This window comes from Ptychodera flava, chromosome 6 (assembly GCF_041260155.1).
Source record: "Ptychodera flava strain L36383 chromosome 6, AS_Pfla_20210202, whole genome shotgun sequence".
NCBI lineage: Eukaryota > Metazoa > Hemichordata > Enteropneusta > Ptychoderidae > Ptychodera > Ptychodera flava.
In genome coordinates this window covers 3,755,003-3,775,763 of record NC_091933.1, presented here as the reverse complement: position 1 = coordinate 3,775,763, position 20,761 = coordinate 3,755,003, and the positions used below count along the sequence as shown (strand labels likewise).

The window sequence follows — 20,761 nt, the reverse complement described above, 5'->3', positions numbered from 1 at the left end:
TTCAGTGGAAAAAAATCAATAAGTATATCTACATGGTTGATCTGTCAAATTGTATCTGAACCACGTGAGTATGAGATGATTGCAGAAAAGTGTGTCTGTCAGTTGTTGATAATGTTTCAGGTTGTTAAGCCTTTGAAATCACACAAAAGGTGAGATGTTCAGATTTCTATTATAATTATGGATGGCCAGGACATGCAGATATTAATGTTATGTACAGTGGCATAGGTGCCAATTTATTGCAACCTTTTCAGTCTCAGAGACACAAGTCATGCTACCTATTTTGAACGTTTGTTGTGAAATAGACAACCTTTGATATTTATTAGCACTCATTGGAAGTCGGTCTCTTATTCTGATGAAAGGAGAAGTTACCCTCTGATTGGCTCATGTCAGCTGAATATTGTTGTCAGGTGACCTCTTGGTGGGGGTATTTGTATGCTGGACAATATGCCAAAGTTGTTAGTATTTTGAGACATAATGCTGTGATTCACCGCGCTCATTTGAATATCCCATTGTGAGCCAACAAACCTGATTACCTCCATTGTGAGCAGAAGCCGTTGTATTCATTTGTTTGTGGATAGAGTCGTCCGAGGGCCCACTGCATAAACAACATCATGCCGGCTATAGTCAGCCACTTGGACAGTGCAGAGCCCGACAACAAATACAGGTTTGTTGAAGTGACACTTTACGCGTCAGCAGACAGACATGTATCGTCCACCTGAAAGTAAATTATTCAGTGCAGTGTATTGACCATTGCATGGCAGTGTTCGCTCTGATTTGGGCATGTAGCTACATGCACCTGGAATATTCAAGCGTCTGGCAAGCTTTTGTGATTGTAGACATATTATCACGCTGTGAAATTTATCTGTCTGTTTGAATTTAATTTGCCATCAGTGGTATATGAAATTTTACGTGTCTTGTATAACATGCAGTTTGGAGAGCATATTTTAATGTTGTAAGAAATTTATATCAAAATTTTTAATGATTCACCACGTCAAATATTTATTGAGCGCTGTTTGTCTCGACACCGTTTTGCTGTTTGGCATGTTTAGCTAGTATATGCATTTGTTACTATGTACTTTATCCATTGAATGCTTACAGAATGGTGCAGCTAATACAGACACAAATGTAATCACTTCTAATTTATTATCAAAGAATTGAAACTAAACCACTATAAAGATATCTGCCAAAATCAAAGGAAATACCTACATGTAATCTGTTTATTTCAAAATTCAGTGACGGGCAGCTTTATTTTTCATTTTCAACAAGATTTTGGACATTTTGTTCATTAATCAGGTGTGATTTGCAAAACCCTTAACTGAAGGAATTTTCCACCCAGACTACCGGTACACTGTATATTGAGATTAATGTCAGCAAAGGTCACTCAGTTGTCTCTAGGGTGATACCTGTGTGTTTCAAATGCTGACGCTAGGCCCCAGTCGTGTAGCTTTTCCCTGTATTGCAATCCAGACTGTTGTTCTATAGCTGAGTGGCTGTCATTACACTCTCATTTCTGAGTCTCATATTCTTGACTCCAGGCATGCCTTGATTGAACAGGCGGACATGGTCATTTCAAACAAGGTGAAATTTGTTTGTACGAGTTATCCATCACGGATCACAAAGAGCATTCTTGCGTTTCACATTCAAAATACATGTAATTATTCATTTAGCAATAATAAATGTTTCATGACACATTCATTTGTCTGCTGGCAGTAATAAATATCAACAACCCGAGTGGGACCAATAAAGGATATTTTTAAACAAATTGTTGATAAAATATCTGCTGAAGTTTTGTAATAAATCATAGCATATGTTGGTAGCATATGGTGTATTAAAGAAAAACAATTTTTGTTGTGTTGTGTCATATTTCAAATAACGTGCATTGTGGACAAATTTTAGCAGGTATATAAATTTCTTATGCCTTATTTTGATTTTGATTTTTAGGAACTAGTTCAAATGATAATCAGTAAAACTTGTTTGCAATTTCAGCATGAGTACAGATATATTTACTTAACCTGAAACTATAAGGGTCATTATTCTTTTATGGGGCACATTTTTGAATGTATACAATTTAAATATAGTAATATTTAAATGTTTAGATGGTGGTCTATTCTGGGAAAAATTCCCATGATGCAGTGCTTTTCCCATTGAATTTGTTATAAATGTTAGATCAATTTTAGTGTACTTCTCATGGTGTGCCATGGATAACATATGCCGGAATACATTAATCTCATCTCAGAATTTTCCAACGTGTGCCTAATGCTGGTCAGATAAGTGAGAAGTGGGACTATACGAGACAAGAGTAACATAAAGATCAGTCTACCAGTCCATGCTCTGTTGTAACACCATGGGTCATTGCATCTGTTTCAGTTCTAACAGCTACGATTATGCAGGCGCTGCAGTGACAGCAGACTCCCAACAGCAGCAGCAGCAGGAGCCGCAGCAGTATCAACAACAACAACAGCCGCAGCAGCAACGCCACTCACAGTATGTAGAGGATCACTTTAAAGATGACGAAGAGGAGGAGATACTGGGATCCGATGATGAGGAACAGGAGGACTCTGCTGACTACTGTAAAGGTGAGTTGTGATAACAGGGTGTTATTATAAAAAATGGTCTTCATACCTAGCTCTATGCAACGGAAGGGGGAAACAGGGATATCACTCTTGAATTTCAACATTTTCACTTAGTCCAACTGTATCATGAATCTTTCATCGCTACAGCTTTCTTACTCCACATCATATGAGAATATTTGACAATGCTGTTTGGTGTCAGTGTGGTGAGATGCCAATTCAGTTGTTTCTTTATCAGGCTACCGTTGCTTTCATAGGATTGGCAAGTTTTAATCTTAAAAGCTGCTGCTTAGATGAAATAGGATAGGGACAAGTGATAACACATGCTAGTGGTGCCAAAGCCTTAATTGTGAATGCTAAGCACTTTTGCAGGTCATGTTCATGACATGGAGAAATTCCCATGTCTACTAAAAGATTGTTTGTTCAGAGCTGTGTATATATATATATATATATATATATATATATATATATATATATATATATATATATATATATATATATATATATATATATATATATATATATATATATATATATATATACATGGGTAGCACATGTAGAAACAGATGCTGTTTGAAATCTCACAAAATACAATGTCATTGGCCAAAAATACCAGAACGGTACTGAATTTCAAGTTGATCAAATTTGGACCATCAATTTTCCTGCAATATGTTATTTTCCTTGTTTTGTTACAATGTAATTACTGACTATTATTTAATTATCATTTGAGGGTGTGTAATATGTTTACTAAAGAACAGTACCATGGGATCCTGTCTCTCCAGTGATCTGCCACTTCCAACAGTTGATTTTTATAACCCCATGAGAAAACCAAATTGTCCGCATATTGAATTTGCCAAGCTGTTTGCAGGGCAGTCTGGGTTTTATACAGAGGTTTGCAAGGGCCCCCACAGCTTACATAGCTAGCTGTAAGCTTAATGGCCTACTAATAGGCAGGCTCTCCTGGATAACTCACAATTAATGAAAGTCACATCCGACAGTAGCAATTAGTATGGACAAAGTAGTGATTAGAGTTAATGCTATGGCTTCAGTTACATGCAAAGTGTGACATGCAGTAGGATATGGAGAACCTTTGATCAAGAGTTTTGTGATCGGTGTCTTGTCTAATACTATGAGGTGTATGTTGATGACAGAAAATTCTAGAATTCATTGTGGTGCTCTTTGTCTAGATGTAGGCTATTTGTCATAATTTACCATTCCATCTGGTAATATATTTGAATATTTCCTTTGTCACAAAATATAGCTGAAGTTTATGCTGCCAATTCATAGGAAACAAATTTTTAAAATATACCTATGTGACAGATTGACTATTTAATGTAAATCCTTTTGTGGTCTGCTGTCAGTAGAATGTAGTCTTCAATTGTCGTTACCCATTGTGTTTATGGTCATGGCCAACTGATACAGTTGCAAACTTAGCTGCTCATATGCTAATACACCATAGAGGATGATTTATTGCTATATTTGACATCTGCTTTGTCAGAATGCTAATAATAGTACAGCTGACTCCAGCTACACTCAGGTCATGTCATCAACAGTGTCAACACAAACCAGATCAGATATGATGTTTTTCCCATGACATAACATGACTGTGTATTTAAGATATTGACAGTTTAATATCATATGATCTGTGAAGGGCATGTTGATATAAGAATAGTTAGCTATCACATAGTGTGGCTCAGTTAGATTATCTCAGTTGATATGATAGTGATAGTGTTTAGGTCTTGAGCTGTGTACAAATCCCACTGAAGATTACTATCCAATTATTTTATGTTTAGGTGGCTATCATGCTGTGAAGATTGGTGATTTGTTCCATAACCGTTATCATGTGGTGAGAAAGCTTGGATGGGGCCATTTCTCAACTGTCTGGCTGGCCTGGGATTTGAAGTGAGTAGCTATTTTGACATTTGGAAAAAAATCTGAATCTGCACAGAAGAAACATTTTTGCTGAGCAGTGAGCGTGTGTCATGTATTTAGCAGTACTTTGGTTAAAATCACCAAGTTATTAATTTTTTCTCACCTGGAGGGATGATAGTCCACATCAGACTGAACATAGTTGAAAGAAATGCTCAATCTCTGATGGATCTGTTGATAAAAGAATTTCCATAATTTCTCATAGATTTTGATATCTTATCTGTTCAATGCCTACAAACAGTTTGACAATTGACGTTTCTTTTTAAAATATCAAAAATATGTAAATAGTTTTTAACATGATTTTAACCTGAATTTTTGTGTTTTTTTGAGATGCAATGGACTAATATGAGATTTTCTGCAAAATACAAGGTGCAAAAAAATTGCATCTTGGTTATACCATATGAGCAACTGCTTGGCTTCATAAAGTATACAGTAGCTCAAGGACATATTTCTCATTTTCAATTGAAAGCGTGAATAGATGAGCAGACCCTAAGGGATTGTGATGACAAAGTTACACGTTTCCCCCTGACTGCTAGAAGAACCCCCATGCATCATCATCACTCTCTCAATAATCCGCCATTTTGGATATTTGGTCACTAATTGATTTACAAGGAGATTATATATAGTGTACTATGTTTACTTTATTCTTAAAATAAGAATGTAAATTCCTCCATTACTTGATTACAAGACTATGTTCTCCAGCTTTCTACGATGTAGCTTCAGTGTCATCAGTGTTTCATTTCTCAGCTCTTCACAGAATGCCCCCAGGGAACATACATTTACGCAGAAAAATCATCTTCCATTTTATACTGGTACAGTCTTGTTGATTAAATTGAAATTCTAATGCTACTAAGAAATAAGTCCATTGTTTGTAATACACTGACAAAATATTTGTATTTTGAAACAATTTCTTTCCAGCGATTACTGTGTAATTTTGCAACCAGAATAATTTTAAATAATGTAGTTAATGAGGAATTAAAAGTGTGCGACAATTTTATCATTTACTTAAAAATTTTATGGAAAGCTGTGATTTTGTGTTAATATTTAGAGCAGAACAGACTTAAGTAAAGGCATTTTTGTACTCAAATATATAAGGTATTAATAAAAGCTTTGATCGTCAAGGCTTTTGCTATGTTGCTGCAGTTGACAAAGTCATTTTTCATTCTCAACCACACAGTCTTGTGGTCAATTAGAAGTACAGTAATTGGTTGCTGACTGGCCATCTTCATCCCTGAAGGGAAGTCACATCCTGAATTTAATTGAAGATGTCTGCGTCAGCAAGAATGAACTTGGAAACTAACAAAAAGCTACATTTTTCTCTACATTTTCTCTCCCCTCTCCATTTTCTGTCTCCAGTGGCAAACGATACGTTGCTCTGAAGGTTGTGAAGAGCGCACAACACTACACAGAGACTGCACTAGATGAAATCAAATTACTGAAATCGGTGAGTGTATCATTTGGTTGAGAAAGATATGATGAAAGCAGTGTGTGTCTCTATCTGTCTGGGTCATTTCCTATGCATGTAAAGCACAGAGGACGGCTGTAGCTAGGGTCAAAGGTTGTACACGCTGAACCCTGCTTACATACTATGTGTGCCATAAATCAAAATAAACTGATTTCTGTGCAGTAACTAATATCTCCTCATATATTCTCAGAAATTGCAGCTTTCCAAAATGTTTGCACAAAATGCTTCAGTTACCATGATACTTCATGAAAAAAATACTTTATAAATGTACAATTGTATTAAAAGCCCATTGTTATGTCTGTATATAGCTTTGATACTCGACAGTAAACAGTAATGGTTTTTCACTTTCAAATTGTTTTTCACTTTCACTCCGGTTTCTCTAATATATTTAGAAATGTTCAGAAAATCCCCACTTTTCAGTGCTTAGTGGAACATTTATGTCATTTAATATCTATGAAACATGAAACTACTGACCTCAAACAAGGGTACACGGTTTCTCAATAACCTTATCAACAATTTGATATTAGAAAAAGGCAGTCGAGATGGACTGTAGGGGGCAGCAGAAGAATATTTTTAAAAAACCAATAAATTTTGAAATGTATATTTCTACTTTTCATTGCAGGTACGTGAAAGTGATGAGAGTGACCCATACAGAGAGAAGGTTGTGCAGCTCTTGGATGATTTCAAAATATCTGGCCAGAATGGTGTTCGTATCCTTTCACTGACCTAGTCTGTGTAACACTGATAAATGGGACAAGAGTTCAACTGCCCCTTTATGTCTCTTGGTATTAAGATATCTAGTGAAACAAAAAATTGATCAGAGTCATTGTAGGAGTCTTTTATTTCTGAGCTTATAGGAGAGTGGAGCTTTGAGAACATACGTTTTAAAAGCTGAAGATTAGTTCATCAATTAGGCCATTTAAAGAAAATTCTTTGTTTGCCGTCCTTTGATTTTTGAAAAACCTACCTGGCAGCCAGGGAAAACAACAAACATAGACAAAAAACAAAAGTGTGTTGCATAAGCCCAATTTTTAGTTGCTTTCTTTGGGGAAAAAATATTTTTACTCGTAATAGTGTTAACATTGGTGTTGATTTTATTTAGATTTTCTCTGAAAACTTACTAGCACGCGGAAGGCAAACAGAGAATTTTATTTAAAGCGCCTTACTCAGAATACGTAGGCTGTGACAGGAGATTGTTTAGCATCGGGAACATCTTATGAAACCTTAACATATATCCTCTAGATGTATGTATGGTCTTTGAAGTTCTAGGGCATAATTTATTGAAACCAATTATCAAGAGTAATTATATGGGTCTACCGTTGTTAACAGTCAAAGTTATAATTAAACAGGTAAGGTGATTAATTTTTACTAATTGCTTTGTATAGATTACATTGTCTTGATTATTTGAAGTTTACTTCATTTAGCTGTTCTGATCAATCATGTGTTGGTTTTTGTGTTTCCGCAAAGATTAATTTACTTTGAGGTTACGTAATTGTGTGATAGAGGTATGTTTTGCCAATTATCATGGGGTCATTGTGGCATTGCTTCCTCTGGATGAACTGTCATGAGTTGAACAATTCACCACAACTTCCAAAATTTCTCACTGGAGAGAAAATTTCATACAAGAGTGCAAAACAAAATTGGAAAATCTTTACTTTTTACACATGTTCTTCCATTTCTTGCAGGTTTTACAGGGTCTAGATTATTTGCACAAAAAATGCCAGATTATTCACACTGATATTAAACCAGAGAATATCTTGATGAGTGTAGATGATGAGTATGTTCGCAAACTGGCTGCTGAGGCATGTTCATGGGTGCAGTATGGTCTGCAGCCACCAAATTCATCAAGTTAGTAATAACTTATTCATTTGTGTACGTTATTTTTGTCACTATCACATACCCATCCTACTCTGTCAGTCTGTGAATGCATTTAGCAGCCTATATTTGCATAACTTCATCGTTTCTGATATCTGTCATTCACAATGGTTCTACTCCGGAATAAAAAGACGCGATGCGTACGCCGTTCTACATACTCAGTACGCCCAATAATCACGTGATGCCGGTACAAACTAACCCACATGTGTACTGAACGCGTACGGAAATACACGTACGTCTGTGCGTGTTTGCGCACATGGCTTTGTTTGTACCGTGGTCGATTCGAATTCCGGGTTGTGGCCTATTCACCTGGCAGTCTGTCCAAATACTGATATATCAACCATTTCCAGGTACATTCAATGTCAAATCTCTACATGTCATATTACCTACAAGCAGTGAAACAAAGTTTTTACTGAATATCCCAGTAAAATGGCCAATAATAATCATATTTTGATACTGTGCTTTCATACTCATGTGGGCATTGTTTCTTGAAATGTTACGTCAGTTCATCCCCATCTTCAAAATATTTCTTATTTTATAATGTTCCTGGCAGTACAGTTACCAATGACATTGTGGCCGAATGTTTCTGTTGAATTTCTGATCTACCTACAGCCAAGAATTATTTCCATCTGTCATACTGCACCAGAGGAAAATTCCCCTTGACCTTTTTAACTCTAACCTCAGTTGACCTCTGATATCATTTGGAAATTTACAGTCCAACAGGGTGCAAAGAGTTTAATCAGTGTTCTTACTTACCAATGGTTGTTTGCAAATACATAGAGACATATTAATTGCTGTTTTTACTTTCTTTCTACACTGTAGTCAGCACAGCTCCTGTAGAGAAGAAACCACAAGGCAAAATGTCAAAAAACAAGAAAAAGAAGTTGAAAAAGAAACAGAAGAGACAGCTGGAGCTGATAGAGAAACAGAAAGCCCAGTTACAGGAGCTAGATCTCAATCCAGACAATGTAACAGAGGAGAGTAACCAGAGAGGGCAGGGAGACGACAGCCAAACAGACACCAATGATCAGAGTGTTAAAGAAGTTGAACAAAGGCAAACTGATGACAAGGATGAAGAAAAGCAAACTGATGACAAGGAAAATGAAGAGACAGCAGAAAGTCCTGTAGACAGCAAGGGTGAAGAAATAGTTCAAAATGAAAATACAGGTGAGGATTTGATTCAAGATAAATTTCTCATTTGAGAAAGCTTGAATCGTAAAAGGAATTTGTTGTTATCAGTAGAAATGTATAATTGCTTCCATCATGCCTTTCCTCTGCCTTCAATGGACTTGTATTGTAATGTGCAGGTGTCAACAATATATCTTTAACTTTGATTTAAAGAAAACATCAGAACGAGCATTTTTTAAGTCCTAGAAACCCATCAGCCATCATGGTTTGGTTAAATCCAGATGTTTTCTATCGCAAAGTTTGATACCTACATTAGGGCACTGGAATGAGTGGGTTAAAATTGATGAAACTGCATGTCTGCCTGTGTATTTAGATACTGGACAATGCTTGCGTTTCAGTGTCCCATGACAAGATTTTGCATTACTTTGTTGTGCATGGAACAGTTACGTGAATATAGATCACACAGCTTCATAACACTCAAGGCCAGTGACATCAAAAGACATGACTTGGTACATTGCCACTTTTGTAACGCCATTAGATTTATTGATTTTGAAGTATTTGGCAAACAAAACACATCACGCAGGAAAATGTTCGTCAGCAACCTTTTAGTTGCTTTGTTGATGCACTATGTGCTTCCATTATCTAAATTTATTTCTTGTGTTGCTGGTTCATCTACTTGTCAATCACTGAATCAGCCGTTGCAAGGTAGGATTAGGAAAGTTAGCAGTACAGAAGTTGCGATGTAGTTGAATACTTTGTAAATTTTTCAAAGTATCACTGTTATTGTGACTGTGTAAAAAATAAGAGAAGAGAGAAATGAAGGGAAAACAAAAACTTCTGCAACTCTCGAGTAAAATTGCAATGTTCTTACAGGTGATGTCACGGACGACATTGCAGAGGAAAAGCCAGCAGACATTGCTGAAGAAGGAATGGACTGTGGTAGCAAATGTGCAGATGTCCAGGAAAAGGAACCGGCCACGGAAACCGCAGAAGCAGCGACAAGTGCTGTGGATGAATCGCTTCCAGATATTGTTACAGACAGTATGAGAGACAATGCTGATGAGAAGATCGATGATACCCAAGGAGAGGGCATCGCCGATAATGAAGTGTTCGTGGATTGCTCTGATAAGGTCGCTGAATGTGAGGAATACCCGCAATCCAAGGAAAATACCGCCAGCAACGGAGAACAGTTGTCGGAAAGTACAGATGAATCAAAAACTGCCAATAACAATGACGGAGGGAACACAGAGGATGTAACAAACTCTGAACAGACTGTGATCCCAACGGAAATGAGAAATGGCCATATTGACAATAAACCTGACTGCATCAACGAGGATGCCCAGAGTGTTAATAAGCAAAACAATGAGTCTACACAACTCTACATGAAAAACGAAGAGAATCAATTTTACAGTTTGGAAAATGACATCATTGCCAGTGACGGCAATCAGACAAATAACTTAGAATCCAATATTGACTTTGAGGAATTGAAAGATTTACAGCAACTGCAGGAGGTGGATGCATGCCTCAAAGACAAGATGGATGACAATGAAGAGCCACTGAGAGCCGAGGTAAATGCCAGCCCCAGTGTGAAGTTTGAAGAAGAATTAGCTCTGGCAGATGTTGCAAATAGTGATGCACAACAAAGTAAGTCTACCCATTCAATGTAGAATTCATATGATATGTTAGGGTTTGGTGGTATGAGTCTGGCACGGTTAAAAGTTCTGTTATATGTGTTAAGCTGGAAGAGAATGTTTGGATGTTTGTGGAATGGTATACATGTACACGTGTCTACACTGCATGGAATGCCACTAAGATGATCACCAGGCATTGCCAATGTGTATGTACATATTTATGTGTAAGTTACATGTCTATGTATATGTATATTACGAATGTATCATATATATATATATATATATATATGTGTGTGTAAATATATTACGAATGTATGATGTAATATGATGTGCATATGTATATATGTATGTATATATCGATCTGTGTATACCATTGTTGCATTTTCTATGCTGTTGTCAATATAAATGTATTTCATATGTTTGTTAAGCAGTAGATTAACTCTCTCTATCTCATTGAACACAATAATAGAAAGATACAAGCTGAAAAATAATTGGTGACATCATATACAAACTTGCTCTTTCTGGTGAAAGTATGATTTTTCAATTTCCTGTAAACTGGAAGTACTACTAAATCATGTTGTCCTGCTAAATTATGAACAAAGCCACAAGCAACTCTCTCAAAAAAAACAAGACAAAATGATGTAAAATGGGGTTAATTTTGCAAATCTTATTCTTGCCGGTTTGTAATGATACTCTCGATGTGCAACAATTGCCCGAAATTGGTCCAGAGAATGTTATTGGTATTGATATTTATTAATAATTATTATAAGATCATTCATTAGTGACTGTGGCCAATGAATAAAGCCAGGGCCAAAAAATAAAAAATCCAGACCATGATGGTGTAAAAATACCGGTGTTCAATACATCTGTTACACATTATTTATGATGATTATGTCAAATGAGAGTGAAATGTTAGAACTATCAACAGCATCTAATCATGACATCAAGACATATGTAAATATGACAGCTGTCAAAGTATGTATTGATTGGACGGTATGTACATGTGTATTTAGAGAAACACAGATGCCATTTGACAGGCCTGGAACCAATGGCTATTATTATTATGCACTCTACGGTAATGCCGTATGGTAAATATTTCATATTATAAATAGTGCATGACATCTCCTGTCTAAGTCATTATTCTTTCATATTTCAGTTTAACTCATGTTAAAATTAAGGGTTTTTCATTTTGCTTGTTGAAGTCTAAACACTGGTCCATATATTACGCATCAGAATGAAGATAATTTTGAAGTGTGGTATATCTTTGTCGAATTGTTGAAGCTGCTACTTACCTATTTTATTATCATCTGTGTTCTATTTTTTAGGCTTCAGAAATACAAATGTACATCAGTTTGGTGTAAACTCAATGATATTAGAGCTAAATATGAAAAATATTCAAATCAATTGTAATAATCAAAAGTGGTAAATTTTTCATATCAAATAGAGATAGTTTTCAAATACAGGGTATCTCAAGCAATAAGCCTTTCCTCATGCCACAAACAATCATAAAGCCTTTACTCATTCCATAAACAATCTGTATTTGCCATAATGAAAAAGAAGTAATCTGAAAATGTGTGCCCAAAGCAATGACTCCAGGGCTTAATGCAATCCCCATTGCCATTCTACTCTTAGTTCATTTATTATGACGAATTAAAATCACATTTCTGCCATTTCTTCCAGCCATATGTTTTTTTCAGAGTATCCCTTTTTAATGCTGTTGACGTCATGTAATGTGAGATTCATGTCGGGAAGCTCTTATCCAATAAAACATGTCAATATAAGTGCCTATATTTTTTCCCCTTTATTTTTCTCTGTTCAGAAGCAGAAGACAAATGTACCTCACCAGACCCACCACCACTTCAGGTTAAAATAGCAGATCTTGGCAATGCATGCTGGGTGGTAAGTACTCAGTCTTGTTCTGTTTATTTTGAGGAAGACTAATAGGAACTGAGGCAAATCATTTATGTTAGTGCCCTATGGAAAATTGTAAGAAACAGTTGTCATTTCTTGATAGTGTCTAGTGCTAGAACTGTATGTGACAACCATAACTATGTTGAGTAGAGAGATAAGTTCCTTGAAGTAGTTCATATTTCATTCATTTATTCATTGACTGATCCATTCCATATTCAGTAGAGCCCACAAGCTAAAGTTTTCATCGCTATCAGTGTGCATTGTTGCAGTCTTATCAAGGATGTACATTATATATAACAGTCAGAAAAATGAAGCACATTACTAACCACTATGGAGGGAAGACATAAAAAAGTAATACAGATTTATGGAAAATAGCTACAAGTACTGACGATCTGTAAATGCAATGTAAGGAAAGTAGGCTGGCCTCTTTATTTTCTCCTGTATTCCTTAAGGCACTATAGTGCTGAATCAGGATAAAAATACAATGTGATTCAACATACAAACAGTGGATTTTGTACATATGAAAAAATCTATAATATGTACTAAGAAGAAAAACTACTGAAAAATTGATACCTATCATCCATTCATTCAGTTTCTATCTCTAGAACCGTTTCTACATCCATCCATGTTCTTCTTGTCTTCTAAAACTAGTTGAGTTAGTCCAAAATTTACCTGTGATGGAGTGACATAAGCATTTTTGACTGGCGTTGACAATGGGTAACACAGCCTAGTAAACACTAATTGTGAGATGTAGTGGACTTAATTAAATGGATATAAGTCAGTAAGGTTGCTACATAGTACCAGTGCTTGGTATATAATTATTGAAAGTGGAACTAAATCACTAATTTGGCAACCTTTTCATGTCAGTTTCATTTCTCTCTTTATATGGATTGATAATGAACACGCTTTCAATGCCATATTTATGTGTTACAAAGTGGCTTCTCTCTCTGTAATGTTGTATATTACTTAGTGTAGGTGTCGTGAGAACACAGAAGAATACAGTATTTTCACCTTGCTGTGCAAATCAGAGAACAGTTTGTTTCAAACTAGAGAGTCAAGTTCTAAGTCTATCAACATTTCCCAGTATCATCTGAACTGACACAAATGTTTTGTAAGGACCACAAACAAAATTGTTGCAGTTTGAAGAAACTTTGATACTGTGCAACGATAGTCTGGGAAAACCTGCCACCTTACAAATTCAGTTTTTTACCGCATTTTGTCTGAAAACATCAACAAAACTTCCTTATATGCCAATTAGATTTACACTATGGTTTGTTTAAAAGCAGTTAAGGTTACCCAGCAACATGGCATGTGACAACACTAGGAAAGAATCAGACACATTATCCTCTGAAACACATAGTGAACTTTCAAAAGGCTTCTTTGATTTTGTAGAAGTGCATTTTCATGTTGAAGTCATCATTTGATTTGAAAACAAAAAATAAATGTTATGTATGAGGATGAATATAAATTGACAGGTACAAAGTCCTGTCAATTTTGAGTTGAGAACATCAGATAGGATTTGTCAAGTGTCTGTGACAGGCCACTTAATTTCATAAAGGAGAACTAGTTTATCAGATCAGTGTGGTCAACTGACTGTGAATGTTCTGAAAGAAAACATTTATTGCATGTTTTGTGTTTGAACAGTGTAACAGTGGTCTTTGTCTTTGCCTATGTAGCCCCTGTTTTAGGCCCCTGAATCTTGGTCTCAGTGTTTCATAGACACCAATTGAGGTTTATTAATTTAGGTGTTTGTACACAGTATTATATTTCTCATTGTCTATGATATCAGACGTAAATGTGTGTTTCAGCAGTCATAATTTTTAGCTCCCATAGCCATATGTATATATGGCAATGGAAGCTATTCTTATAGGCTAGGGAAATGTCTGTATGTCTGTATGTCTGTCCGTCAACATCAAAAACTCCAAACCGCTGTACATTTCATCTTGATATTTGGTGTGTACATGGATGAGGGGCTGTAGATGAGATTTTGTTCAAATGAAGTTGTCATTGCCAAAAATATGCAAATTAAGTGAAAAAATGTAAAAACAGTCAAATTGAAAAAACTCAATAACCACTGAGCAGATTACATGAAAAATTAGCATGTAAGTACTTTGGGCTGACATGAAATGATTGTGCACATCTTGGGTCAGTATCTTGGACTTGCTATTTTTCATGAATTTTTTTGTAATTTTCTCCCATTTTTGGTCAAAAATCTCCTTCTCTGAAACCACAAGTCCGATTGATTTGAAACTTGGTATGGAAGTGCATAGGAGTGACCTTTCCCAAATTTGGGCAAATCGTGGTGAAATTTGCATATTTTTAGTTTACACGTCCATAGACTCCCATGTATAAGGCAGATCTCCATAGACTCCCATGTATAAGGCCACGAAAAATAAAAATTTAGTTTCTCATCGTATTCATATTGCAAAAAGGATGCAGTGACACAATTTTTAGTCCTCATCGATGAAGTCCAGTGAGCTTATAGATTGGGTCATGTCCGTCTTATCGTCCATCCGTGAGTCCATCCGTTCACGCAGATATCTCTGATATTTTGACAAAATGTCATGTGACCTCGGTGACCTTTGACCTCAAATATACATATTTGTCCATAACTCAGTAACCACAAGTGCTACAACCTTCATATATGGTATGATGGGACAGCTTATGACGCCACATATTGTACCTCATTAATTATGCACATATCTAATTTTGAGCGAGCCAATAGAGCTAGAGGTCTGATTTTTGGTATATAGGGATAACTTAGCAAAACAATTTTTTTGACAAAATGTCACGTGACCTCGGTGACCTTTGACCTCAAATATACATATTTGTCCATAACTCAGTAACCACAAGTGCTACAGCCTTCATGTATGGTATGATGGGACACCTTATGACGCCACATATTGTACCTCATTAATTATGCACATATCTAATTTTGAGCGAGCCAATAGAGCTAGAGGTCTGATTTTTGGTATATAGGGATAACTTAGCAATACAATTTTTTTGACAAAATGTCACATGACCTCGGTGACCTTTGACCTCAAATATACATATTTGTCCATAACTCAGTAACCACAAGTGCTACAGCCTTCATGTATGGTATGATGGGACAGCTTATGACGCCACATATTGTACCTCATTAATTATGCACATATCTAATTTTGAGCGAGCCAATAGAGCTAGAGGTCTGATTTTTGGTATATAGGGATAACTTAGCAATACAATTTTTTTGACAAAATGTCACGTGACCTCGGTGACCTTTGACCTCAAATATACATATTTGTCCATAACTCAGTAACCACAAGTGCTACAGCCTTCATGTATGGTATGATGGGACACCTTATGACGCCACATATTGTACCTCATTAATTATGTGCATATCTAATTTTGAGCGAGCCAATAGAGCTAGAGGTCTGATTTTTGGTATATAGGGATAACTTAGCAATACAATTTTTTTGACAAAATGTCACGTGACCTCGGTGACCTTTGACCTCAAATATACATATTTGTCCATAACTCAGTAACCACAAGTGCTACACCCTTCATATTTGGTATGATTGGACACCTTATGACACCACATACTGTACCTCAATAATTATGTACATATCTCATTCTGAGCAAGCCAATAGAGCTGGATGTCTGATTTTTGGTATATAGGGATAACTATAGGAGAGAAATTTTTTGACCAAATGTCATGTGACCTCCATGACCTTTTACCTAAAATATATGTTTATGTCAATAAATAAGTAACCACAAGTGCTATGTCCTTTGTATTTAGTAGGATGGGAGACCTTATGACAACACACGCTTTACCTCATTAATTATGTACACATCTAATTCTGGGCAAGCGAATAGAGCTAGAGGTCTGATTTTTGGCATATAGGGATTAATTAGCAATACAATGTTTTTTTAAAAATGTCACGTGACCTCAATGACCTTTGACCTTGATTATACATATATATGCATATTTCAGTAACCACAAGTTCTATACCCTCCAATTTTGATAGTATATTAGACCTTAAGATGTCACATCTTGTACCTCATTTATAATGCGCATATGTATTTCTTGCCTGGCCAATACTGCTAGAGGTCTGATCTTTTTTTCCCGATTTAGAACCATAACTTAGACATGCCTCATGTGTTTCAAATTGGGAACAACGACATAGACCTATGTGCCCATAGATCTCAACATATACACTCCAGTGATACTTCTTAATGACCACATTTTCCTGCCCCATCAAGACTAATACTCCTATTACAAGTGGGGACTATGTCATTGTAAATGACTTGTTGAGTTAATGGTTGTATCACAGTATTCGATATATCTAATTCTGTATTTTTTCCATTTTATATTCTGAATAATTACATTAAACATATTTCACTGTCTCCAGTACATTACATTTAAGTATTTTCACTTCATGCACTTTATCCCTTTCACACATGTTCAAATATCTGACCAGAGAACAAACAGTAAATAGTCCAGGATGGGAGCTACAGTGTCATTGACGCTATTTTTTATGTAAGTTGCATTTTAAGATCACAGTAAAACAGTTTTTTTTGTTGAGTATAGGACCAGGTCTTAATGTAAGATTGTGTTTTTCTGTACAAGTCATATACATTCACTTTATCGTAACCTTCCATTGGCAATATTTTATGCAGTGTTCTATTCCCACAGCAGGGTAGGATCTCTATGCTGGGAAATGTGGGTGAAATGGTGAATTCATCAAAACTTGAGCTGACTACATCAATTTTCTCTTCTGTATATTTTTAGCTCCGCTGTCAGCGACGCGGAGCTTATCAAATAGGTTGATTTTCCGTCGTCGTCTGTCGTCCGTCGTCGTCCGTCGTCGTCGTCCGTCGTCCGTCGTCGTCCGTCAACAATTGCCTTCTCCTCTGAAACCGCAAGTCCAATTGCTTTGAAATTTTATATGCAGTTCACTTGGGGTGACCTCACTTAAGTTTGTTCAAATTGTGGTGAAATTTGCATATTTGTATTTTTGGGGCAATTTTTGGTGTTTTTGGTAAAAAAATCTTCTTTTCTGAAACCACTTGTCCGATTGCTTTGAAATTTGATATGCAGTTTACTTAGGGTGACTTCAGTCAGATTTGTTCAAATCGTGGTGAAATTTGCATATTTGTATTTTTAAGGCAATTTTTGTCATTTTTGGTAAAAAAATCTTTAAAAATCTTCTTCTTCAAAACTACCAGTCAGATAGCTTTGATATTTGGTACATATGTCTCTGGGGATGATCTATTTCAGATTTGTTCAAATTGTGCAGAAATATGCAAATTTGCATTTTTGAGGTAATTTTTGCCATTTTTGGTCAAAAAATGTGTATTTCCAAAACTACTCATCTGATAGTTTTGAAATTTGGTATACAGGTTCCTACAGATCACTTTAATAATAATTGTTGAAATTATGATGAAATCTGCAATTTTGTAATTTGGGGGCAATTTTTGCCATTTTGGTCAAAAAATGTGTTTCTCAAAAAGTACTGGTCTGACAGCTTTGAAATTTGGTATACAGGTTTCTACAGATGAGCCAAGTAATATATATTGAATTTCTGATGAAATCTGTAATTTTGTATTTTTGGGGCAACTTTTGCCATTTTGGTCAAAAATGTGTATTTCCAAAACTACTAATCTGATAGCTTTGAAATTTGGTATACAGGTTTCTATAGATTAACTAAATGATATTTATTGAAATAATGATGAAATCTGCAATTTTAAATTTTTGGGGTAATTTTTCCCATTTTTGGTCAAAAAATGTGTTTCTCAAAAAGTACTGGTCTAACAGCTTTGAAATTTGGTATACAGGTTTCTATAGATGAACTAAATTTGATCTTTTGAAATTATGATGAAATCTGCAATCTTTATTTTTGGGGGCAATTGTTGCCATTTTTTGTCAGAAAATTTTATTCTCAAAAAACTACTCATCATATAGCTTTGGTTGACATGTTCTTAGAGATGATTCAATGTGATATATTCAAAGTATGATGAAATCTTCAATCGTGTATTTTTGCAGCTTATTTTAGCCACTTTTTTCTGGCCATAGCATTGAGCTATCAAAGATTTCCACCTTCTCCACCAGCATGTGTCAAAAATAGTTATTCTCTACATAAACACAGCGGAGCTATATCGGCCGCTAGGTCGCTTGTTTATCAAAAGTTGATTATTTTCCATGTTGTTTGGTTTTGAAAAGGAAATCAAAGGTCACAATTTTAGGAGAAATATTTGAAAGCAATAAACTTGGTCTTTTTACTCAGTGCTACTGAAGAAGGTATCTACGTGTAAAACTACATGAATCTGTACTTAACCCCTGACTACCAAGGCCAATGTATTCCTATATACCAGGCCCCTTATGTAAATATTGATAAAATCTTGGGTGTGGTCATTGCATGAACACTGCTTATTGTAAACATTAAGTAAGTACCAATAAACCATATATTTTCTGAATCAGCATGAAATTTCCCACTTTTTCATACTGAAGTTTTGTATTTCCAGGTCACGTGACTGATCACATGACACGTCATGTGACCAGAGTTGGCAAAGAATATGAATATTTGAATCATCAGTACGTGTTTTGAATCCATTAAATGATGCAAATTTGAATGCAGTTGCAATTTTCATGGCATTGTCTTTACATATATGTAATAATAACTACCCTTTACTTCATTTATAGATGTACCTATTTAAGATTTTTCTCACAAAAGGGGGCGTAAATGAACCATAAACATCAGCATCTGACATGATTCTGTATTTGAAAATCAACACATTTTATATTTGTAAACACCTGCTTTATTGTCTTCCTTGCAGGAACATGCATCTAAAATGGTTATGATTTATCAAAAATAATTAACAATATTTAAAAATACATTTTAGGGAACAACATATCACATGACCAAACACATGACCAGTCATGTGACCAGTCATATTGATAATATGGCTGCTATAAAATTTCACTGGCTTATAGTAAACAATTGTATTTCCTCTAGTTTCATTTACGAATATTGCTGTTAATAGAACATATTTACATATAAATCATTTGTTTTCAATAAATAAACATTTCATTTCATTAAAAAAAAACCCCATAAACATCTTTGCGATCGTCCGTACTTCTGAAAACTGTAAACAATCAGTGCGACGCTTCACTGATCAGCCTGACCTTTCAGGGTCGAGGTCATGGGTCACGACATTTGCTTCCGGACTTTGGCCATACTCGGACGTACGGGGGCGCAATCACATTCAGGCCAGTTCGGAATACATCAATCTTAGTTGCGCTCCGTGCCGGCGCCGAAACTAAGGGATTTTAGCGACAAAACGAAGCAAATACGCCTATTTAACTGTGCCGGATATTTCCGGCACTCTAGGTATATGGTAATTCAATATGGCGCCGGAAATATCCGGCGCCATAGGTAGTCAAGGGGTTAAGAATGTGAGAATCTAAATGAGATCTGTCTGTCTTTGTGTTCAGCATCACCATTTTACAGAAGACATCCAGACAAGACAGTACAGAGCATTGGAGGTGATACTTGGAGCTGGGTACAGTACTCCTGCTGATATATGGAGTACAGCTTGCATGGTGAGTAGTCTACACATCTCAAAAAAACTTTTGGTCAGTTCAGCCGACTAGTGTATTTTGAAATCATCACTCACGGTCTTGGTTAGAGAAGGAAAAATTCAGCTGTTAGTTTCCACACGAAGCATAGGATATATTGTATTTGTAATATACACTGTAGGCAATAATAACTGATATGGCATAGCCAATAAGCAGACAGGAAAATACCATGAGGGAAATCCATGTGTGCTTATTCATTTTACAAGTCTGAAGATAAATTGAAATCTGTATCAATCTCATATCGTGTTTCAGGCATTTGAGCTAGCTACTGGTGATTATCTCTTTGAACCACATTCTGGTGAAAACTATTCCAGAGATGAAGGTAGGTCATGGTAAACTGCAGCCTTTAAACTATCTACCACATGGTGGCGCCTTGTAGGTATAACCCAGCTTTCCCGGCATGGGGTCTACAATACTGATATGTGTGTGACAGATTAATGCATTGTCAGAAATATCACACCTGAGATACTGATGTATCTAGTGAGTCTGTGTTTTCGCCATGACTTGGAGGCTCATGCAGTAACGTGTGGTGATTGAAACATAAATAGTGACATAGCCTCATAAATTATTGGCTAAAGTCTAATGGAAACAGGGTCTGTAAATCATTGACTGCCGTGATAGCAAAGATTAATAG

General features: G+C 35.9%; 1 protein-coding gene across 4 annotated transcripts in view; it reads left to right on the top strand.

Moving 5' to 3' along the window:
* The window catches only part of LOC139134612 (SRSF protein kinase 1-like), a 53,506-nt gene that overhangs the window by 22,090 nt on the left and 10,655 nt on the right, over positions 1-20,761 (top strand). For 2 of the 4 annotated variants that reach the window (XM_070701536.1, XM_070701538.1), the window contains 11 exons: positions 2,368-2,576; positions 4,364-4,472; positions 5,856-5,943; positions 6,587-6,674; positions 7,207-7,313; positions 7,650-7,812; positions 8,662-9,006; positions 9,841-10,611; positions 12,418-12,497; positions 19,984-20,091; positions 20,380-20,449. In XM_070701536.1, the coding sequence (XP_070557637.1) occupies positions 2,368-2,576; positions 4,364-4,472; positions 5,856-5,943; positions 6,587-6,674; positions 7,207-7,313; positions 7,650-7,812; positions 8,662-9,006; positions 9,841-10,611; positions 12,418-12,497; positions 19,984-20,091; positions 20,380-20,449 (2,138 nt within the window). Of the gene's footprint in view, positions 1-515; positions 665-2,367; positions 2,577-4,363; positions 4,473-5,855; positions 5,944-6,586; positions 6,675-7,206; positions 7,314-7,649; positions 7,813-8,661; positions 9,007-9,840; positions 10,612-12,417; positions 12,498-17,280; positions 17,454-19,983; positions 20,092-20,379; positions 20,450-20,761 lie in introns of those variants that run through there. The other 2 variants (XM_070701537.1, XM_070701540.1) reach the window with 2 other exon arrangements.